Source organism: Coregonus clupeaformis, chromosome 16 (genome assembly GCF_020615455.1).
Source record: "Coregonus clupeaformis isolate EN_2021a chromosome 16, ASM2061545v1, whole genome shotgun sequence".
In the NCBI taxonomy this organism is placed as follows: Eukaryota; Metazoa; Chordata; class Actinopteri; order Salmoniformes; family Salmonidae; genus Coregonus; species Coregonus clupeaformis.
Window position 1 is genome coordinate 1333706 of NC_059207.1, and position 24369 is coordinate 1358074.

Sequence of the window (24369 nt, forward strand, 5' to 3'; positions counted from 1 at the left end):
TGAAGCCATTATAAATTGTAGTTCATGTTTAGATCATTTCAATTTAGATTTAAAGGTGCACTATGCAGAAATCATTCTGCCATTTCCTGGTTGCTAAAATTTGAATAGTTCGCTTAATTTCATTTTATGTGACAAAACAAGCAAGTATAGTGTAGCAAATCATTGTACCATCTAAACCGCATTGAAATATATTTTACATAACCAAAAATATTGTATTTTCAGCTGTTTGAAGGTGGTGTACAATACCGAAAGTAAAAGACACAAAAACCAAAAACTTAAGAACGGGAAGCATGGAAATAGCACAGATAGAACAGATCTACCTCTTCTTAGACTTGCTTTCAATGAGAATGACAGATCTATAACTCACATTTCTATGTGAATTTGGTCGGATCGTCCAAAAAGTTACATATTGCAGCTTTAAATTCTAATCAGAATTATCATATAACTTGTTACTTTTTTATAGAATATACATGCTAATTCTATACTTAGAAATATACAACCACATCCTCACACAAGCATGAAAACATTAATCCATAAGGTCCCATCCCATCAAGCAGCTCTATATCTTAGGCATCAACAAAACCACCCCCCTGTAGACAAGCACATCATGAGGCACTCTCTTGCTGTGTTTTAATGCATTCTAAAAAGACTGTCAGTACCCATTAGATTCATTATGCTTTAGAAGTGTTAGTGGCTGTCAGATAAGAATAAAGAAGAAGAAGAAGAACAAAGGGGAAATGCATCATTAAAAACAGTGCAGATGCAAAACGTTAATGCTGAATGTGAAGGCACTGTTAATATTTTTTACTCTCACACAAAAAATATGTTAAACACACCATCACTCTCTATTAGTCTCGCCTCATGCTCCACGCGTTGGTTTACCCGTCACGACAGTCTCCTGCTGGTGTGTTAAGATCTGTGACGTCCTCTGTTCTGAGACACTGAATCCCAGATTCTGGAACACACTCTCACTTTCGGCCCAGGACTGGTGGAAGCTCTTCAGTAGGTCCTCGGTGGCGGCCTCCACAGGAACTGCCATCTCTTCAACCTTCCCCTTCACCACGTCGGCGTAGGAGGGAGGGAGGGGGCAGGTCATATGGCTCTCAGAATGCATGCTGGTCTCGCTCCTCACCCCGCTTGTTACGTTGCCAAATTCATCCATGCCAGAGAACTCCTCAGTGACAGACTTTGTTTCGGAGTGCCCCGCCGGTTCGGCAGATTCTGATTCTCTCCTCTCTCTCTCCTCTTGTTTCTCTCTCACTTCTTTGAGAGCATTATGGTCACCCAAGTCAAAGGCATTCTTGATCGCCTTGATGTTGAAGGCAGGTGTTTCATCGGTTTTTGGCGTTTTGGGGTCTGCCTCTGGATCTTCAGTGTCACTTCCCAGTCTATCTGTGATGACGATGGGATCTTTTCTGATGTACAGCTTTGGTTGTGGGGATTCAAATTGATTGACCAGCTTTGACAGGTCAAGCCTAGGGAGATCCTCTTTCATTATGTCTATATTCACACCTTCAGGAACTTCCTCTAGATCCTCTGGACCCAGGCGCTCTGGGATTTCAATGGGGTCCTTCCGCATGTATGTCTTGCTCACCTCTGCCTTCTGAGCTTCCTCAAAGAAGAACTTTTTGTCTCTGACAGTCATCATGGAGTCAACCATATCAGCCACATCTGGAGTTGTCGTCCCAGTCTCCATCTCCAGTGTCTGCATGTGGATCTCAGGTTCAATCAGCGCTGGGGAATCCTCTCTGTCAGAGGCTTGCTCTGTTGTCAGAAAATCAGGCATGGGTGGGGGAGGGGTCATGCCCCGAGAGAGCTTCGCAGTGGTGTCCTTCATCTTGGCTAGCTTCTCTGAGCGGCTCAAGGTGGGAGAGGGTGTGGCCCTACAGAACCGAAAGGTAGGGGTACGGGGAGGGGGAGGTGGTGGGGTTGGGGTGGCACCACTCCTGTATGACGGAGGAGGTGACGGGGTCACCATGAGGGGTGAGTCTGTTCTCCTCACTGATTCAATGCTTATGAAAGTAGGTGAAGGTGTTCGCGTTGCAAGCATGGGAGAGGGAACTCTGGGATCAGGACCTTTTACTTCAGTCAGCTCTGGCTTTTTGCTCTCATGGGAGATCTTCTTCTCCTCAACCACTTTCTTATGGGTTTCGACTCTTGACGAGCCAATGCTTATTTTAGATATCTTGGCTGTTGCTCCTCCAAATCCTTTCTTTTCATTTGCTGGTTCAGGTGGTGGTGCAGGTGATGATGCAGGTGCAGGTTCACTTTCCTGTTTTGCCATGGCTGCCATGTGTCCTTCTAAGAATACAAGTTTTGCTTGTGCTAGGTTTCTCACACGGAAAATGATCTCCGGGAGCTTCTTCTTATTCTGCTGAACAGCAACCTGTGTTAAATCACGCTTTTCCTCCGCCCTCATTAACCAGTCAGGGACCTCACTAAGTATTGTCCTCACTGAGTTTGAATCCATTTTCCCTGGATGAAGCTGCTTAATGTTAAATAGCAGCTTCTGTACCATTACACATTTCTCTGAATCTGTGCTCTCCTCCACTGATTGAGCTGTGCTTTCCACCATTGATTGAGTTGTTTCTGTCTGTGCTGCTGCCTTCCCTGCAATGTTCATGGAGACAGCCTTAGACTCTGCCTTTGACCTCTCTTGATGCTGCTGCATTTTGCTTACTTCTCCTTGTTGTTGGAAAGACTTGACCTGCTGCTTCTGTGTGTGAAACTGCTGTTCCTGCTTCTGGAAGCTCTGTTGAACTACTCTCTCATTAACAATCACTTGCTCCTGCTTCTGAATGTGCTGTTCCTGCATGCTCTGTTGACTGTGGGAGACGGACATTTGGCCGTGCCCTTGAGCTTGAGCTACTGGAATGGGAACTAGCTTTGGCTCTTTGGGCAAAGGGACAACTTTAATGCCTTTCTGCTTTGCCATTGTCTTCATTTGGATCTCCAGCTTTGTTTCCTTGGCAGCTGCAGTTTTCTCAACCTCCTCAGCTTTCTGCTGTGTCACATTCATCTCCAACTTTACTTCATTTTTCGCTGAGCTACTGGTGGCCATCTGGGTTCTCTCCTGAACTACTCTGGTCTCACTCTTAGAAATATTCTCCATACCGGTTTGATGTACATGTAATTGGTTTTTCACTGCTTGTTGATCTTTTTGCACCACCTCGCTTTCCTCCTCTTTCTTCTCTGTCGGCAACTTCACTGTTCTCACCTTGAAATTTGGTGTCACTTTTGGGATTTTGATTTTGGTGGGCTGAGGTGGAATCTTTTTGACTTCCTGTGTGAGAGAGGCATTAGTATTCTTTGCCTCCTCTGCTTCGGATGTGATGGCGGATTGTGTTTGAAGATGTACATTTTCCTGGACAATGCTCTGAGTGGAGATGATAGACTGTGAGCTAGCTTTCATACCACTCTGCTGCTCAGCTACTGACGACGAAATCACATTAGAGCCAGATTGGACTTTAATATTGGACTCATGGTGAGGGTGAGCAGCAGAGACTGAAACAGTCTGATGCTTGCCAGAGGAAACAGACTGATGCTTGCCAGAGGAAACAGCCTGATGTTTTCTGGAGGCAACAGATGAGGCGAGTTCTTTCCCAGAAGAGACCATAGAGGACTGATCAGTGGTAATGTGTTTCTTATCTGAGGAAATCTTTCCAGATTCAGAGGTTGATTTCTTATTTACCATGGAGATCAAAGGCTTGCTCAGGGGGATATGTGATGGAGCTTTCTTCATGGGCGACTCTTGTGATACTGTGCCTACTTTGCTTTTAGACTGAGTTTCCTCAACCTTTTCCTGTGTTGCCTCTGAGGTCACTTTTGACTGCTCAGTTTTGTGTGTAACTGAGTGTTGTTCACTTGCAACATTGGTCGAGCCCATAATTTGCATCATATTAGTTGGAGGAGGTGTGGGAGATGTGACTCGTGAAGTGGTGGGAGTTGTGTCTTGTGACTTGTTTCTCTCAGCCTCCTCTCTTTGCACACGATACCTCTCCTCTGCCAGCATCAATGGGGTTTTGAATTTACGGGCATACGGTTTAGGTTTTGCCACTGGGGAAGGTTCTGCAGCTGGGGGTATTTTGATTGGAGGGATGAATACCTTTTTAGTTGGTCGTGGCAACTCTTCCTGTGGTGGTTTTGCCACTGGGATTGGTGAAGGGATTTTAGTCGTGGACACTGTAGAATCAGATTGAACCTGTGTGTTAGTAGTATTTGTAGTTCCCACCTGTTTACAAGTGATTTCACTCTTGACTTCCTGGACTGCTGCTTCCACTTTATGTTCTGTCTGAACTGTCATTGGCTGAGGAGGTGGAGGAGGCGGTGGTGGTGCTGCTTGCTTTTTCTGCCATTTTGGTTTGGCTGGTATTGGTTGCTTGGGTGGCTCATGTTTTGGGATTTTGAATAAAGGCCTAGCTTTAAATGGCTTTCCAGGTGGTGGTGTAGGCACTTGGTGTGGCATAGAGTTTAGCTCTTGCTGTGAGGGAGGTGGAGGAAGAAAGTCTTGCCCTGCCACAGAGGGTGGGGGTGGGGGAGAAGGAAAAAAGTCGGGCTCCCCACATTCAACTGGGGGTGGAGGAGGTGGAGGCGGAAGGTCACTGTCCTGTCTCATAATCAGGGGACGGGATGTAGGAAACATTGGGCTATGGTATGACAGGGACATTGGGCTGCCTGCCACTGGTGAGGGTGGTGGAGGAAGAGACATCTCAGACTCAGATGGTGGAGGCGGGGAAGTGGGAGGAGGGGGGAAATTAATCTCAGGCGTCCCTTTCTTTATCATACCTTTTCCCTTCATGTCCAGGTTCCGGAAATTTGTATTCAGATTTTTGACGTTGTGTTTTTGTGTGACAGTCTTATGTTCTGTCACTGTCGTTTGCATCTGTTTGATTGTCTTTGTTTCCTGTGTTTGCTTTGAAACAATATTAGTTTGAGATGTGCTTTGTGTTTCTTTCATCACATTTATGTCTGAGGCTGCTTTATTCTCAGTCATCTGATTGGCTGCTTTAATCTCCTTCATCTGATTCGTTGATGTATTATCAGTCATCTGATTGGTCATGTTTTTCTTCTTTATGACGATGGGCTTAGGGGGTGGTGGTATTTTCTGTTTCACAGCCTGTTGTTTAACATGTGTCTGCTGTGTGGACTCAGACATATTGACTGTTTTGACCTGTGTTGTCACGTTCATGTCTGAGACTTGTGTTTCTCTCTGTGTTTCTTTCGTCACATTTATGTCTGAGGCGGCTTTATTCTCAGCCATATGATTGGCTGATTTATTCACAATCATCTGATTGGCTGCTTTATTCTCAGTCATATGATTGGCTGATTTATTTACAATCATCTGATTGGCTGCTTTATTCTCAGTCATGTGATTAGCTGATTTATTCACAATCATCTGATTGGCTGCTTTATTTTCAGTCATATGATTGGCTGATTTATTCACAATCATCTGATTGGCTGCTTTATCCTCAGTGATCTGATTGACTGCTTTATTCACAGTGATCTGATTGGCTGATTGATTCACAGTCATCTGACTTGCTGCTTTAATCTCCGTCATCTGATTCATTGATGTATTATCAGTCATCTGATTGGTCAGATTTTTCTTCTTTATGATCATGTGCTTAGGAGGGGGTTGCATTTTCTGTTTCACACTCTGTTGTTTAACATGTGTCTGTTCTTTAACTTGAGTCTGTTCTTTTACATGTTCCTGCTGTGAGGCCTCCGAAATATTTACTGTTTGGACCTGTGTTGTCATAGAGCGTTCCTCTTGGGTGAAGGTCTTGCTGCTTTTCACTGATTTGTTCTCGGTGTACTTCTCAAGGTGCTTTTGTGTGGTGCCCTGTGATTTACTGCTCAGACTCTGAGACAGATTTTTCACAGCAGGGGCTAGATTGACTGTGACGTTCTCATTCTTAGCCACATCTGAGTATTTATGGTCCACTACTTGCTGTGTGGGTAATGGATTTTTCACAGGAGCTCTGGGAGCTTTCCTGGGAGGATACTTTCTTACTTTCCGATTTGAATATTCTTTTCTCTGCATCAGATTCTTTATGGCTCCTTTAACATCTCCCTTTATCACCTCCTCCTTCTCCATCTGTGATTGCTCCTCATCCTGGTCCTGTCCCTGCCCTTCGTAGAGGCATTTTATGGAGGTCTTCACATCTCCCTCAGTACTTCCCCTGCGTTGCATTCGTGGGGAGGTGGATGGTTCTAGTAACAGCTGTATTGTGCCTCTCACGTCCCCCTGTTCACTCACTTGGTGCTGGTAAAGCTTTTTCTCACTCGAGGCCTCATGCAAACCCTTCAGCGCAGTATGAATGTCTCCCTTTACAATCTCCTCCTTTTCCATCTCTTTCACTGCCTGCTTAGCCTCTTCTAGTGATTTCAAGGTCCCTTTGATATCGCCGGGCACTAAATCCTCAATGATTACCTCAGTCTTGGTGGTCGCTGATTTCTCTAATGACTGGAGGGCTCCACGGATATCACCTCGGACAATTTCTGGCTTTTCCATTTCCTTGGCTTGGTTTTGAGCCTCCTCCAAAGACCTCAGAGTGGTGTGCAGGTCTCCTTTCACCACTTCCTCTTTCTCTATCACGACTCTCTTGCTGATAGTTTTAGTCAGTGAGTCCAGGGCCGCCCTCAGATCTCCCTTGACAATTTCCTCTTTCTGCAGGTTCTCCAGCAAGAGAGCAGGTTCCATCATAAACACCTTCACAGTGTTGTTGACATCACCAGGGACAATATCATCCTCAGCTACTGTGCGTTCAATCTGCTGTTGATTCTTCCTTAATGTCATTTTGGTTTCCATAACATCGCCGCCAATGATACGTTCCTTCTGCACCTTTTCTTGTTCCTCATTAGGTTCAAACTGGAGTTGTTTGAGGTATTCCAGAGCCCCAGATTCAATACAGGTGGAGTAAAAGCTAACGTTACCCCTCTCCGTGTCTTCCACCCTTATCCTTTTAGATTCCTCTGACCCTGGGTTGGACAAGAGTCTGTGAAGGGTCCTACTGACATTGCCTTTGATGATATCCTCCTTCTCAATGCCAGCACCGTCTTCCTTATTGAGGAGGGAGTATATAGTCATTCGCACATCTCCCTTTTCATCTTCTTGAATCAGAATTCCACGTTTTGAGGAGCCCTCCTCCTTCAGTAGGTTGTTGATGGCCTCTTGAATGTCACCCCTGAGGATTTCCTCCTTCTCAACATTGATTCCCTTCTCTTGGTTGAATAGCTGTTTTACTGTTGTGTTGATGTTGCCTCTCTCTTCCTGGTCTATGACTATCCCTTTCTCTGTCATTTCCCGTCTGTTTAGGAGGTTCATCATGATGTTGTTTAGATCCCCTCTGATCACCTCCTCCTTCTGGATTTCTGGAGCATCTTGGTTCATGAGCCTATATTTTGCCATTCTGACATCTCCTATCTCATCCATCTCAATGAGAATCCCTTGTGAGTCAACCATTTTCTGACAATACAGCTCTTCAAGGGTCTCTTTGATGCTCTTCCCCATTATTTCAGTTCTTTCTACACTGTTCTCATTAAATTTGGTTAAAGGAGTGGTTTCAAAAAGCCATGTTGTTGTCTTCACATCTGCTTGTGGGATCTCTTCCCGGGTGACAACAGTCTCTGTTCCATCTGACTCTTTAATGCTGTCAAGCGGCTGTTTTTCAAAGAGCCACACAGACTGCTTGACATCTCCTTTCATCACTTCTTCTTTTGTCACTGTCTCCATTTCATCATATTCTGAGCCCTCGCCGTGGATCTTATCGATGCTGTGTGTTTCAAACATCCATGAGGCAGTCCTGACGTCCCCTTTTTGGATCTCACTCACGCTAACAGTTCTAACATACTTCTGAGACATTTCATCTGTCTCAAAAAGGTGTTTGTTTGTCTTCACATCACCACCCTGGATATCTTCAACTGTTTTAGTCAACACTTTCATGTCCTCAGCGATTTCATCAAGAGGTTGTGTTTCGAACCTCCACCTGGCCGTGCTGACATCACCTTTCTGAACGTCCTCCTCAGTGACAGATTTGATGACATAGACATCATCTGTGTCCCTTATTGAATCCAGAGGTTTTGTCTCAAATAACCACCGGGCCCCGACCACATCTCCCCTCATGACTTCTTCCTTTGTCATAGTGGTAACTTCATGGTAATGGCCCTCTTTGTCACAGATTGCATACAGTGGCTGATTTTCAAACATCATGGTGTAGTTTTTCACATCCCCTTTCTCTATATCGTCCCTGATGATGCTCTGGAGTTTTGAAATCTCAGTCTCGGTGGACTCCTCCTGGATTTTATCGAGAGAGTAGGTCTCGAAAACGAAGCGTCCTTGACCAACGTTTCCTCCCTGGACATCGGTTACGGTGCGAGTATCCTTGGCTTCCTCTGTATCCTCGCGGATAGTGTCTATAGGTTGGTTTTCAAAAAGCCACATATTGTTCACTACATTTCCTTTCTGAATTTCCTCCGCCGTAAGGGTCTTCAGCTTATGCATTGTTTCAGCTGAGGTTGAGGTCATGATGTCTGAAGACCGATTCTGAAAGAGAAACTTCATCCTAGACACATCTCCAGACTGGACATCAATCTTAGTTACCCTCCTGAAGGCACCACTCTCCTCCCCTGTGAGGTTCTCCAGGTTCTCTGTCTCAAAGAGAAAACGAGCGTGATGCACATCTTTGCCTTGGACGTCCTCTTGTTTTACAGTGCAGGTTTTGAGAACGGTCTCCGATTCGGACTCTGAATGGTCACAGATGTCATCGAGGTTCTGAGTCTCAAAAAGCCATGTGCATGTTTTGACGTCCCCTTTGTTGACCTCCTCAACCTCAGTCTCATTCCTCACCTTATCTGCTTTCTCATATAGATTATCCATTGGTTGAGTCTCGAACAACCATCTGCAGGTTTTCACATCACCTTTCTCAATTTCAACACTCTCCTTTGTCTTAGTTTCATCTTCTTCAGTGTTGCTGAAATGTTTAATACCATCGAGGGGTTGAGTTTCGAATAACCACTTGGCTGTCTTGACATCGCCCGATTCAATCTCCTCCTTTGATATACCTTTTATAATCTGGAATTTGTTGATACTTTCATCAAACTCATCGATAGGACGTGTTTCAAACATCCACCTGCAGCTTCTAACATCTCCTTTTACTATCTCCTCACGTCGCACGGTTTTCACCTCATGGTAGTGTCCCTCGCTGTCTTGCATGGCATACATCGGGGTGGATTCAAAAAGTACTTTGTTTGATTTCACAGACCCACTGGTAACACCTTCAACTTGAATTCTCTGTGCCCCCTCACATCTGCTTAAATCCAAGGTTTCAAATCTTTCCTTGTGATTTGTGACGTCGCCTTTATCAAGTTCTTCAAGGTTTATTGTGCGTGTGATTTCCTTCTTCTCCTCCCTTATGTTTTCAAGTGGTTGACTTTCAAAAACCCACTTCTGATGTCTAACATCACCCTTCTCGTCCTCAGACGCAACCATCTTCTGAAGTTTACCTACTTCAGCCAGATCCTTCAGGTTCTCCATTGGCACTGTCTCAAACAGATGTTTTGCTGATCGCACATCACCGCCTACAATCTCCTCTGAGGGCAAAGGTCTGGCATTGGCATTGTCTTTCAGAGTATCCATCTGCTGTGTCTCGAAAACCAGGCAGTGCTTCCGCACATCAGCTCCAATAATCTCCTCCTTTTGCCTGAGGCTTTCCCATTCCTCGTCTTTAATGGAGTCCAGTGTCTTTGTCTCGAACAGCCACCTCCCTCGGTTCACGCCTCCCTGGGAGTTGTCCTCCATTGAGACTCCACAGATCAGCTTCACCTTGGCAGGGTCTTTGTTGATGATGTCCAGAGGCTGGGTCTCAAAGAGCCAGCGGGAGGTCTTCACGTCTCCTTTCTCCATCTCCTCCCTGCGGATGGCGGTGATCTCCAGCATATTTCCAGAGTCGCCCCTGATGACACACATGGGCTGGGTCTCAAACATCCGTGTGGTTGTCTTCACTTCCCCTTTGATCTCCTCAAGCTCTGACTTCAGGTTCAAGAAGTGGCTCTCCTCAATGGTCTCTGTGTGGCTGAGGGAATCCAAGTGTTGAGTTTCAAACAGATACCTGGCCGTTTTCACGTCCCCTCCTGTAATATCTTTAGTGAAGACTACCTCCAAGGCTTGCTCATCCTCCTGGTAGATTTTATTCAGACAATCCAGTGGCTGGGTCTCGAAAAGATAGGTGGCTGTACGGACATCTCCTCTTGCCAGCTCGGTCAATTTCCCTGTCTGTACAGTGGAGTCTGGGGTGTCTGCACGCAGCGCATCCATGGGCTGGGTCTCAAACATCCATGCTGTGTATTTGACATCACTTCCTGCAATGATTTCCTGCTGAGCAATGTTCTTCACTTCATCATCCTCATCTGGGGTGTCATCTTTAATGGTATCCAGCGGCTTATTCTCAAACATCCAGCGCATGGATTGCACCTCCCCTTTAAGGATCTCATCCCACTCCAGGTAATCTCCCTCAGGGCTCATACATTCATCACCACCGCTGTTCTCAAACACATAGCAAGCCTGCTGGACTTCCCCGGTCATCTCATCTTCACTATCCAGCTGTGACTGCTCAATCTCAGTGACGTCGGTGAAGTAGTCCTTCTCCATGGTCCGCCGAACCTCTGGGTGCATGTGCTTGTACAGGCGCTTCAGCTCATTGATGTTCCTCTGCTTGGAGTAGTGCTCCTTGTTGAAGATGTATCTCTGTTGGCCAGCCTGCTCCTGAGGCGGGAGTGAGTCACAGCACTCTGGGACCTCCTGGGGCATTAGTTCAGTGGGTGGAGGAGGGAAGTGCTCCATGGTCTCATAATCCATGGATGAGTCTGAGGCAGCGGTAGATGAAGAGACAGCCCCTGTCCTCATAGTGGATAAGGCTGTGGCAGCGGTAGATGAAGAGACAGCCCCTGTCCTCATAGTGGATAAGGCTGTGGCAGCGGTAGATGAAGAGACAGCCCCTGTCCTCATAGTGGATAAGGCTGTGGCAGCGGTAGATGAAGAGACAGCCCCTGTCCTCATAGTGGATGAGGCTGTGGCAGCGGTAGATGAAGAGACAGCCCCTGTCCTCATAGTGGATGAGGCTGAGGCAGCGGTAGAGGAAGAGACAGCCCCTGTCCTCATAGTGGATGAGGTTTCATAGCTCGTTGCTGCTGAAGCTCTGGATGACTGTTTCACAGTGGACAAGCTTTCATAGCTAGCTGCTGCTGAGGAGGACTGGTTTACCGGTGCCCATTGAAACTGGTTATAATCCAGATCAATCTATTGTTTTATGATTGATGGAGAGAAGGACAGTGATAGATGCAGTCAGAATATGAAATGATAGAGAAATGGAAAACAGGACAGTATAGCAGAAAAAAGCATAGAGTAGATTTAAGCAGATAATGACATCTCTGAATATGTTTGTTTATACACAAAATAATAATGACTGTCATACTTTGTGCTTTTTAATCACGTCGCATTCTCACGTCATCCAATTTACTCAGTACTCACTACCCTCAAAGTGAATTCCCCTTCTTTGACGTTGATATCATGGCATCGTCTAAACACAGATACACTATAATGGCCACGTAAATAAACAGACTGCATCATTACCTTAATTTGCTTGCCCGGCGTGGCTTCTTCGATGGTCTTCTCATACTGCTGCTTCAAAGCCTGAGTGGAGACCTTTGGTAAGTCCTCTCCTCCAATGACCCTAACTGAAATAGAAACAGGAAGCAGTTGTCTCATTAAATCAGTCTCAGTTTGAAGCCCAGGGGGTTTGGAGGATACTAAAATCGTGTCTTTAAAACCTACCGTTTCCAATTTCAAAAGTGGCATTGATTACCTTATTCCCAGTTGCAATATTTTTTTCCTTCCTATGCCTTGATTTAATTTGCGGCCATGCACTGAATTTCTAATAGAAAATCATCTTCAATCCAATTCATTTCCACACCTCATCTGTAATTTAGGTTTGGAGAATAATCCCCAGCTTTCAACAATCATTACTATACAGCATACACTCTAGGGTGTGATCAAAAAAGCCAAAAATTTAAATATGAATAATATTATACTCTACCTGTTTCACCATAATGGTTTTCATAACTGGAGGCCACGTTGCTTTGTTGAACTCTTTGATCATGAGTCACCTGTAATGAGATGGAGGCAAGTGCTGAGCACAATAAGCAACTCTTCGAATAGATTTCCTTCACACACAGACAACAGAAAGGGTGTGTAAGGGGAATGTTGATTTGAGATGAAACCAGCCTTTTTCTTACCACCTAAGGTTAATTTAGCCCTGCATTTGTTCATTTTTTATTATTTTTATTTTTCCACTTTACTCTGTGTAGGAAAACTTTGGAAAACAAAGTGATATGAGAAACAAAAAGGGTTAAAATTATTCACTTACACTTAATTATAGATGTTGTGGCAGTTGCAGGGGCAGCTAACATATTGAGATAAAACAATTCGATTTATTGAGTAGGTGTGGGCTGAAATGATGGCAAATGGCCTAGCAGGCTTCGTGACGGGCTCAATATGCGTTTGTGAAAAATGTGTTTCGTTTGAGACTGCACAGTTGCAGGGTTAAGGGTCCAACTGAATGTAAAGACTAATTTAAAAACAATTTGAAAACAAATATGAGCGAAAAGCTGGGTAATGATCTAATTAAGTCATATTATACTTATTCTGTAATAATAATATAATTAATTGGTAAATACCAGGTAAGTGATGCACTGTAATCAAGGTTTAGCTGTATAATACCTCCTGGCCATGGAAGAAGGCCACCTGCTGAGTGGTAGGGATGACCTCCCTGACACTGCTCCTCACTGTCACCTCCTGTGAGCTGGACACCTCCTGTCAGAAAGACGACACACAGACCGTTCACACACTAGGCCTACATATTTATCATTCACAAACACACACGCGTGAATGTCTCCAGATGGCGATGGGTGTGGTTTGCGCCGGTTCTGCTTTACGGGGTACTTTACTTGAGGGCAGCACACAGTATTTTGGCACGAACCCGCTCGACTAGCGTCTCTTCCTGTCGGTGACAGGTTGCAAGCAACACACTCGCACACAAACACAAACACTTTAACGCACACACATTGTAGCTATCAGTCACAAACACACAGCAGTATTGTGTTCCCCCTGACAGCAGACCATATTTAGCAGCAGGATGGGAAAATTGTAATGTTCAGAGAGCAAAGCTTACTGGAAAATCCATCTGTTACAAATAATAAATTATTTCCTCTCAATTGCAGAGCTCTCCCCGTGAGAATAGTAATGTCAAAATCCTATTAGACAGTAACTTAAGGAGAGAGTGAGTGACAAATAGAGACAGGTGAAAAATCTCTGAAGTAAAATGAAAATACACCAAATTCACCTCAAATAGGTTTTAGAAATGGAGTACTTGAAATTTGACTTTCTTTCCCTGGCATGCAGAGCGTAGAAACATACACGTCAGAATAGTACTGGCTCCCTGAGACTGCTTAGATCTAGGATAACATATTTTGTTGCTGTAAAAAACACCCCTGACTTGCCATACAGCAAAACAAAACTGCATGTGGACCCATTATCTGAGCTGCAGAGACACGCGTAAAAAGGCTCTTGACGCTGCAGCACATAGTACAACGACTCAACAAAACCCACTGCTCCACACCTGACCCCAACCCCATGCATCATTAAGTCCAGGCCCACTCTCTGAATCCAGCCTGTTTTAAGCTCAGCAGGATGAGAGAGAATGCATGACTGGGCAGAATCTATCCCTGTGTGGCTGTGACCTGTATATGGCCTTTCTGCCTTGTTTTTACTATGGATGTGTATAGTTTAGCATGGCTCAGTATGGTTCAGGATGGTTGTGAATGCGTTAGTATGGTTCAGTATGGTTCAACATGCTTTAGTATGGTAGTGCAATAGAAATAAATAAGGATAAAGGATCTCTATATGGCTCATGCCTTGCCCGTTTAGTTGGCAGTACCTGCACGGATCTCTTTTCTAAGTGGACATGGGTGACGCTGGTCTGGGACTGGGAGGAGGAGGCGTACTCCTGGCTCTCAAACTGTTTCTTCACGCTGGCCAGACCCCCTGGCAGAGAACAGGCTTCAGACTCCTCCATAACCTATTAAGAGAAGACATAGGCATCATTAGTTAGAGTCATCTCCATGCAAAGGGTTCTCATAAGAGTATATGCAGGGATACAGTGGTAGTTAATGCAGAAGTGATAGTTCCAGGGACTTCCTGAAGGGTGCATAAGTAAGCAGCATCTCCCACTGGACTGGATTACTTCCAACCCTAAATACAGTCTAGGGAGTTATGACTTGGACCTCATGACGTTTGCAAGAGAATGATGTCCCCAGTCTCCCCACACGATTGGAAATCCCAAACATCTGTGACATCAAGTCAAATCAAACTAACTAGTTCAACACAGCATAGCGGTATCAAGCTATGTTTTAGCGGCGTATGCAGACAGTAGCTGTAAAGGTGTTGATGGATCATTCTGGTCCAGATTCTGTCTGTTATCCCTCATAGTGTGCAGTAACCCTACAGCCCAGCCTCCCACCGTCAGCTGTCAGCAGCCTCCCCATGGGCGGTGACACTGGGATCAACGGAGGTCACCACAGTGGCACTGACAAATGACAATGATGGAATCAATCAATGCAGATTGCTGTCATTATTCAGCACTGAATGAGAAGTAAATGATGTATGATGAATGTTGATGTGTCATGCATCAAAACATTGTTTGTAACCCACTACCTGTATTCAGAATTGTACATATTACTGTGTGGACAGAGGTTCCTGGAATATGTGGTTGCTGGAAGATCTTTGTAGTGTCCAGGAATATTCAACACTGGGTTTCTTTATGACAAAAGATGAAGTATTTCTATCCATGAGGATTCTCAATATAAAAAGGCTTAGAAATACAAAGATGTCTTCCTTTCAGTTCCAATCACATAACAGTGACCTGGGTATAGAGAAGCTGAATGGAATGCAACAGACCAGGGGAGAGAAGCCATATAATAGTGAACCACTGAGTCATGTATAGTAAAAGGCTAAAAAGTTGCTGCTCCGATGGCTTCAGTTTCAGACTGAGTTGAATTAATGGCCTTGGCTTAATGCATGCACTCATTTTCAATTACAGTGTAAGCAGCTTTCAGATAGGGGTTTCTTTACTCTGAAGTGGTAGCCAATGATGACCCTGGCTTGTAAGCTCTTTTTTGTTGTGTTTTTTACACAGCAGGTGTGGTCATGAATGTCTGTGTAGAATAGTTTTGAGAATGCATCATATTTGGAGATCTGTGAAAATGTTCTGTTAATAATACCCATTCAAATGGGTGCACTGCCAATTATACCACGCACATTTCTATGTGTGTGTTTGAAGGTATAGTGTCTGTCTGCCTGCCTGTCCTGTCTGGTTATTAGCCTGTCTAGTTATCAGCCTGTCTGGTTATCCTTGGAGTGTCTTTCCCTCCATCTCTCTTTACATCCTTGTGGAAGTATCCCCTTACCGCGGCGGATGAGCTGCCGGCCTCCTTCTTGGACACGGCAGCCTGATACATGGCCATGCGTTCCTTTAGTGACACGGACTCCGGCTCCTCACTGGTGGGTGCTCCTCCTTCTCCTTTCCTCTGACTCACCACCCCTTCCCTTTCCTCAGGACGTCCTGAGCTGGTTCCACCCGCGCTGCCCGCAGCTGCAAAACGCAACATACATGGAGTTTACTTTCCAGGACGTGAGAATGCAGTTTATGAACAAAAAGAGCCGAATCCTGACTTGAAAGCCGTGTTTGTCACACACATTTCTGCATTAATTCTCAGCATTGATTTACAGTAAATCCATGGTTTACGTAAAAGTCAGATCAGATATGATTCAACCTTTCAGCGTTTCAGCCAATTGATAGAATAGATACTTTCAAGAGTATAACCATGGACGACATTTTAAGGGGACATATTGGAAAACAGTTGTGGTAGCTGCATCCTATTATCTGAAAGGACAGGGCCATTATGTAACTGCGAGGGGCATGGCGACAACAGTGACAACCGCTACCAGTGGAGGCTGCTGAGGGGAGGATGGCTCATAATAATGGCTGGAATGGAGTCAATGGAATGGTATCAAACACAAACACTCCTCCACTGATCTCTACTGCCATCCAAGTTAGCTTTACACCTACGTCTGGCTTGTTCCAGAACCACATCCCCTCACATGTTTCTTACATGACCCCTCTATACATAGCCATAGACAGGACAATGGGGATTCACAAAGGATGTTGTCATGAAACTGAAGAGAGTCACACTCATCAATCAAACAGGACTGCTCTAACATCACACGCATGCATGCGCGCACACACACACACACACACAAATGGACACACACACTGGTTAGTACAGTATATCCCTATAGACATCCAATTAGAGTCAAGTATTGATTTATGGTTGGCTCTGCTATGCTATAAAGCATCATTAACTCCACTGAGGATCTATCTAACACCCACACTGGACCTCAAGGCTTTTAGCATGTTGATTCTGCCGCGGTTATAATGCATTGAGATCAAAGAGGACACGGATGGAAATGGCAATTGTATTATGTAGTACACTTTGACATTTCTATGTTGTGGATTTTATCTGCTGTTTCACATACTGGGGAGATCTTAGCCAAAACAGAAGCACATGGATAGAACATGGGTAGGCCTATATTTTAAGGAACTATTCCAATGGTATCTCGGCTACAACTATTAGCGATAGAAAGCTATTCTTTGCCTGGTACATACCGTACACATATACCCCTATGGAGAAGAGCTAGTCATCCTAATGCCTGTCAGACCACTTTTAGAAAGTCCTATGAATACATGTGTTACTATCTGCCGGTTTGATTTCCTATTCCTGGAATTGACTGGTTATCTGACCGGATGACACAAGTCAAACATGCTCCCTACTTCAAGTCTATTGAAACAGGGCCAAAGTATATCCTTGTCTCATAAACCCACATGATTTCTCACAGGAGCCAAGCACTTGGATTGGCTACCATGTGATGAAAGCATGTTCCCTTAAACCACCATTTTTAGATCCTCCTGCTATGGCGGGTATGTTAGTGTTAACCAATCACCCTGCGCTGTGGAGAGAGATAGCTAGAGGATGACTGACCAGCACAGCAACGTCCAAAAATAAATGTGGGTTTTACCCGCTCTTGACTATAAATACAGGTCAGATACCCTACACCTGAGGTCACCTGAAACCTGACACTCGTTTAACAGAACGAACGAGGGATAATGTCCTTATTTATCACTGGGGATAAGTGCCTACGACACGTCATGGTTCTGGGCCAGGTTTCCCATAGGCATCTTAAGGCTAAGTTCATCGTTAGAACCTTCGTAGGAGCATCGTTAGATCTCTGAGCTGTCTCCCAAAACCATTGTTATTAACGTTGCACTTGAAAACGTTTGTAATCTAACGCCTGCCTCAGACCACTCGTAGAACAGCAAAGCGCGTTGTTAGAGGCTTTTTTGCGTTCCCACGTCACTTTATGCACAGCAGATCTCCGGTAATTAGAATAAGCCACCTCAATATTTGTAGCCGTAGGTGGGAATATCTCTCTAGGAGCTGATCCGTTATCAGTATTGTGGAATAATTATAATGTTAAGGAACGATTTGAATGGAGAAAGCTGATCCGAGAGCAGCACTCCCTTTCTTTTGATCCTATCAGTATTGACACATGCACCAACGACGCACTTAGTGACTGTTCTCTCTGCGTGGTGTTTTGGGAAACGCATGTTACATCTTCAGACGTTGTAGGAAAGATGCATTTTTTAAAGAATCCTAATCCTAAATTCCATCGCTATCGGGAAACTGGGCCCTGGGCTGTCAATAAGACATACAGACATACAAGCGTACTGATGCCATAAAAACATTGACAACAGTCCCTTGGTATGTTCAGCCTGCGAGTGGAGGAATGGTGGTGAATGAATGCAAAGCTCGCCATAGCGGGAAAGTGACGTAGCTAACCCAGGCTCCAGGAGGGTCGCAAAGATAAATCCTCCTTTTTTTACGGCCCTGTCTGCAGAGTCATGTTTCCCAGTAAGAGAATGAGGGATGAAGGGAAAAAGAGAGAGCGAGGTCAAACTCAAGGACATCTGAATAGAGCTCAATTTCTCCAGAAGGCTAAAAGCATTTTCCTCTCTACATCACTGGCGCTTTCCTCTGTTTAATTAGCGATATCAACCGATTTCAATGATTATAACGTTTACAAATGACTTACTGGGTAAGATGCCATAATCTTCCAGCAGATTACCATCTGTTTGCGTTTCGACATTGCTATCTTAAAAGCAGAGGTGCTTTCACTCATTTTATTTTCCTATCTTAACTCCCCTTCCATGGAAGGCCACCTACTGTATGATTAATCAGCAATGTGTTTGCATCAACTCCACATGGCAGGGATGGGTGGCTCTTGTTCTCTTCCTGAGGAGTGTTAACTCTTAATCTCTCCGATTTACAGGGCAGCGGTGCCTTCATCTGGCTCTAGTGATAGGAGAGGGAGGTTGGGGCGGCAGGTGTGTGGTTGAAGGTGGCGGGTGGGCATCAGGAAACGTCTATGGGGGGAGAGAGTGTGTGTGGGGGAGGCCTTGCCTCTGGTATGCATGGCTCAGTGGCTATATTGAGCTGAGCCAGGGCCGCAGACCCCCTTCTGATGCTCTGCCTGTGGTTATGTGATCAGAGGTGGGCTACGCTGCTAGCTAGCTAGCCTTATGGAACCACAGACCCAGAGCAGCAGCTGAGACCTGAGCCAAAGCTCACTGTTCTGTGACTCTAGTTCAACTGGCTGTTCCACAGGCACAGAGGCGACACACAATTATTGAGCTGTCAAATGGATCAAAGAGACCACTGGATCGGCCTCTAGTACGTGGTCACGTTGTTTCTAGTGAGTACACTCACAGTCAGAGAGCATTCCAGGCGAAATAACCAAGTCATATCAGATCAGACAAAACAAGCTGACTTCATGCATACTTAACAATCCCACATCCTCGTGGAATCATGCTTCCTTTCGCACTTTTACATTTTATTAATTTAGCAGACGCTCTTATCCATAGCGTCTTACAGGAGCAATTAGGGTCAAGTGCCTTGCTCAAGGGCACATCGACAGATCCCTCACCTAGATAGCTCCGGGATTTGAACCACCAACCCCTCTGTCACCGGCCCAATCATCTTCATCTGACAACTCTATATATTTTTAACACATTTAGAAGACTCTTGCTGTAATTCCAGTCCTGTTTTACATGGTAAAACAACCTAGTCGTACAGTACACGCAAGCAAAAGCCGTATAAAGCTGAAAAGGCAGTCTACTGTCAACACCGTCAGTTTACCATTCAACCTCTCATTCATCCAGTACATACAGTATCTCTCTCTCGCTACATATCTCTCTAAGTGTCTTTGTGTTCTCATTCAAATCAATCATGTGACAATGAATGTCAGTCCACCTTTACATGCAGAGGATTGTAACACACTGAAAGGCTATGAAGGTTGTAAAGACTGGCCCACTTACTGTAATGCCCTCTATGCCTTTAGCACCTCCGTGTACCTCGGACAATACAATCCCACAGATAATGTTGAAGGGCCTTGAAATCCCCTGAGAGCCAGCAGCAGGGTCCTTTTGCCCAGCCGTTACCAGAGGAAACTAAACAAAACCCTGGGAGGTGATTCAGTGTGGGTTGGAGACCAGCTCCAGCAGTGTGCGATCAGCTCAGCTCTGTGGGGCCTAGTGGACAGTGACAGCTGATTTTATTTTAGATGCCCCCTTCCTAAAAGACGGAGCTCAGGAGGGGTAGGGGGGCTTTTTTTAGATGAGGTACCCTACATGCCTTTTACCTTAAGTCACACGGACCTAACAGAACAGACGTCCTGCACTGAGACCTCGAAACCGGACCCCGCATCCCTCGTTTCTCAGAGAGGAGGGGAAAAGGCGAAGGGGTGGGGGGGGGGATAATCAACCCAATGAGAGGGCCAACCCAAATAACCTCATACAGGTCCCCAAATCCAGAAATATTGACAACGATGATTCACCATGATGACGTTCTTTTAATATATTTGATGATGATATGCGTGGAACCACCTTAGGCTCCCTTTTAAGAGCCACAGATAGCAGGACTTTTTACATGCCACAAATGAAAGGTAGAAAGTGAACGGGATTGAGGCTCAGGGATCTCCCTTGGCTGCCTGGGCCCAGATGGGGAACAGGGATGCCAGATGGACAGGAGTCCCCTCTGAGACCGCAACAGAGCCGCCTGTCATAGCTCGCCCTGATGCATCAGCCATGATCATGGGATTTACAACACACTATATAAAAATATATCTCAGTGTGTGTGTGTGTGTGTGTGTGTGTGTGTGTGGTACCGGGCCTGTCTAAGTAACTGAGTGATGCTGCTTCCTCTCTGTGCCATCGAAGCTCCCTCCACTTAAGCTACTGCCCAGCCTTTCTGAACTGCCTGGCTGAACAGCACCTTATCATCTGAAGCTGTGGAAGACCATCGCCCAAGACCTGCCAGATCTCTACCAGATTTGTTTTGTTTGTTTTTGCAGTGTCTTTGAGATTCTCTTTGTAATATTATTATTATTAAAGCCACTTGTGTTCTGAGAATCATTGAAAACATTTCCAGGAACCGTTACATAAGAACATGCCTTAAAGCTAGAATCCTTAGTTGCTAGATCCATTTTTGGACTTATAAAATAATCATACCCATTGATTCTTGAAGAATATAACTTCTAAATGCCTCGAGCTTAGTTCAACTGTCGTACCCCATCAGAACCCAAAATAGCTTGTTTTACTCCAATGTTTGTAAAACAACATAAATGTAAACAAAAACTTGATATCATGGATGGTCAGTCTGTGAATTTGAGAGTGGTTACATTTCTCCAGACCCATCACGTAGCTTTTTAGCAAAACAGGGGCAGGGAGAAGCTTTGTTATTTATTTATAAAAAAAATAACCATTATTTAACTAGGCAAGTCAGTTAAGAACAAATTCTTATTTACAATGACGGCCTACACCGGCCAAACCCGGACGACGCTGGGCCAATTGTGCGCTGCCCTATGGGACTCCCAATCAAGGCCAGTTGTGATACAGGCTGGAATCGAACCAGGAGGTCTGTAGTGACGCCTCAAGCACTGAGATGCAATTAAGGATTCTAGCTTAAGAACACACACAGAAATTCAATAGAATATTTGGTGACTGGAAACTTGGCCCATTACGTGACATACAAGAAGCGCAATTCAATCATTTATCATTTAACTGACATCATGTCGTAGTTAAAATGTAATTCCGCCACTTTTCAACCTCCTATTCACCATCTCCAGCACCAAACCAGCGTCTACATACAGTAGGGTCCAAAATTATTGACACCCTTGAAAATGTTTGGCAATAATGACTGTATAAAATAAATAATTCAAATACTGAGCTATATTGTATGCTCCAAAAAATTGGTCAGAGAAACAGATTTTGTTTAACAGGAAATCAAAAATCAAAAAGGTAGGGGTCAAAATTATTGCCACCCCTGAAGATTCTTATAAATAAAGTAGTCATAATTGTAGTATTTGGTCCCATATTCCTAGCACGCAATGACTACATCAAGCTTGTGACTCTACAAACTTGTTGGATGCATTTGCATTTCGTTTTGGTTGTGTTTCAGATGATTTTGTGCGCAATAGAAATGCATGGTAAATAATGTATTATGTCATTTTGGAGTCACTTTTATTGTAAATATGAATAAAATATGTTTCTAAACACTTCTACATTAATGGGGATGCTACCATGATTACAGGTAATCCTGAATTAATTGTGAATAATGATGAGTGAGAAAGTTACAGAGTGTCAAAGATCATACCCCCAAGACATGCTAACCATCCCTGTTATTGGTAAAAGTGAAAAGGTTAGCATGTCTTGGGGGTATGACCTTTGACCCTGTAACTTTCTCACTAACCTGCAGAAAGAGAAAGGGAGAATGAAAGAAAAGAAAGAAAGAGAAGAGTAAACTTTGCCCAACAATAGCGAGCCCCCCCTTAAACCTTGTGAGAGTCCTTCCACTACGCTAACTTCTCTCATTCAGGCTTTATCAAAGGCTGATTAGCATTAGTTCACCCAAAGTACCAATGTGCAGACCCTGACCTATCTTGACATTCTACCCAGGGTACTCCTGGTTCTGTTCAGAAAGCCACCAGGTAGTGTATAGTTCACTAAATTCAAATGCATAGCAGTGATTGTTGTTTTCTGGCCCTGCAGAGGCAACACAGTGCGTACCATAGGAGGCTGGAGGGAGGAGCTATAGGAGGATGCGCTCATTGTAATGGCTGGAATGGAATAAATGGAACAGTATCAAACATATGGAAACCACATGTTTGACTCCATTACATTTATTCCATTCTAGCCATTACAATGAGCCTGTCCTCCTATAGCTCCTCCCGCCAGCCTCCTCTGGTGCGTAAGTACCCCCAGAGTCAGACATAGCAGTGCATCGACTAAAGAAAAGCCTGGTTATCTCGACTGTAGGAACCTGTGCCGTGCTGATAATCCCTCTGAAATTGCACATGGATTTCCTGTTCCTGGAGTGTAAACAAACTCGCCCGGAATATCTGATGTCATAGACAACATCCCCTGGTGCTTTATCAGCTAGCTAACACCTGCAGGCCTTCAAAAGGTTAATAATGAACGCATTTAACAAATTCTGGAAACTTTTTTTGTTAAGGCACAGTAGATGTGTATGCAACTTCACTGGCAAGGCTTATTTTCAGGTCACTGTTTAGACAATAGATATTCACAGTTTACGTTGTGTGCTGCCTGTCTAGATAGAGACTAGTGTCCCTCAAAGCACCCTAGCCCTCCGGTTCTGTTTGAGTATTGTGCTTAATGGAAGATAATGGGAGGATGTGAACTTTTGCCATTTAGAGAAGCCCTAAGAGAAACACTGTGGATCAATACGTGTCAATCTGAGTGACTGGAGCTTCGATTTCCAATTCAAGCTGGTATCCTGAGACTAAAATCTCCTCCAATAACCTTCATTAGGTAAAATCCAAAAACAAATTTGCCTCGGATAACAAAATCAAGAGGTGCTTTTCTTGATGGAGCGTATCCCCTGATATAATAAAATACTATCACTACAACTCAGAATATTACATCCTGTATAAAAAATTTAAAAAAGTATTGTGTTGTTTGGACCCACAGGTGTGGGCTGTATAAACCAGACCCAGAATCCAGTGGGATATCCAAAAGGGAGATATTGTAACCAAGGTTGTCTATTTAAAAGACAGAAGCATGCTGGTTCGGAGGTGAGGTTGGTGCTTGTTTAAAGCACAAAACGCAGTGTGTCGTTCACAGGTCTTTATTTAACACGTTGGCTTTGGGCAAAGAGCTCCTTTACCTCCTCTGTCACTCACTGTGAGTGGTAAATCACATGATGCTGTCATTGACATGACACTGTCAATCGGTCAGCTCTCACAAACCCTCATCACTTACACCACCAGTCTGCAAAGGCGACAGTGTCTTCCAGCTTTAGCCACCACAGTGATTTAGGACTGGTTAACCATTTCACATGACCGACATGTGACATTTGAGGAGGGAAAAAATAATTCTGGAAATTCAACTGCTGTAAATAGATTGTTACTGAAACAACAACAACAACTGGGAGTAATGACGTTGTGTGTGTGTGTGTGTGTGCGTGTGCGTGTGAGTGAGTAAGTGAATGAGTGAAACACAAAGTGAGCTGTCAACATGTCCATCATTCCACTGAGCTTTTCCCCACCCACTGTCTCTCTCTCTCTTTCTGTCTCTCACTCACTCACACACTCACACACACACACACACACACACACACACACACACATACACACACACACACACACACTCACACACACACAGAAGCACCTCAACATGACCCCAATGTCACACACTCATGTCAAACACTCAAGTGCTATCTCTGTCAGGTCATGTCCTCTGCCTCCACACATGTAAATCATATAAATGGAGTGAAACAGTGACATTTGTATTTTTGGATGATTTTCAATTACAGAAACATACATCTGAGAACCTTTTTAGATGGCAATTGGAGAATTCGGCACTTTCCCCACGACTACTCTGTACAGCCAGTGTTATCAGTTGCAGTGGAAAAGAGAAAACCCACAATGCAGCCACTCAGCAACTTCTCCTATCACAGTAATGGAAACACTGTTTCAATATCTAGGGTTGTTCATTTTCTGCCTTGGATGGTACTCAATTCCCAGAGTTGATTTGATCCCACACAGGACAATACAGTACATTCTCAACACACAAGCTCATCTTCGGATTTCTCTCTCAAATACACGTAACCAGTATCACATTCTGTAGC

General features: G+C 44.4%; 1 protein-coding gene across 4 annotated transcripts in view; it reads right to left on the reverse strand.

Moving 5' to 3' along the window:
• LOC121558117 (xin actin-binding repeat-containing protein 2-like) overlaps window positions 1–24369 on the reverse strand; it is a 49354-nt gene that overhangs the window by 2841 nt on the left and 22144 nt on the right. For 3 of the 4 annotated variants that reach the window (XM_045225534.1, XM_041871602.2, XM_045225533.1), the window contains 6 exons: window positions 15517–15701; window positions 13989–14129; window positions 12773–12865; window positions 12090–12159; window positions 11627–11730; window positions 883–11293 (listed from right to left, as the gene is read on the reverse strand). In XM_045225534.1, the coding sequence (XP_045081469.1) occupies window positions 883–11293; window positions 11627–11730; window positions 12090–12159; window positions 12773–12865; window positions 13989–14129; window positions 15517–15701 (11004 nt within the window). Of the gene's footprint in view, window positions 1–882; window positions 11294–11626; window positions 11731–12089; window positions 12160–12772; window positions 12866–13988; window positions 14130–15516; window positions 15702–19541; window positions 19765–24369 lie in introns of those variants that run through there. The other variant, XM_045225535.1, reaches the window with a different exon arrangement.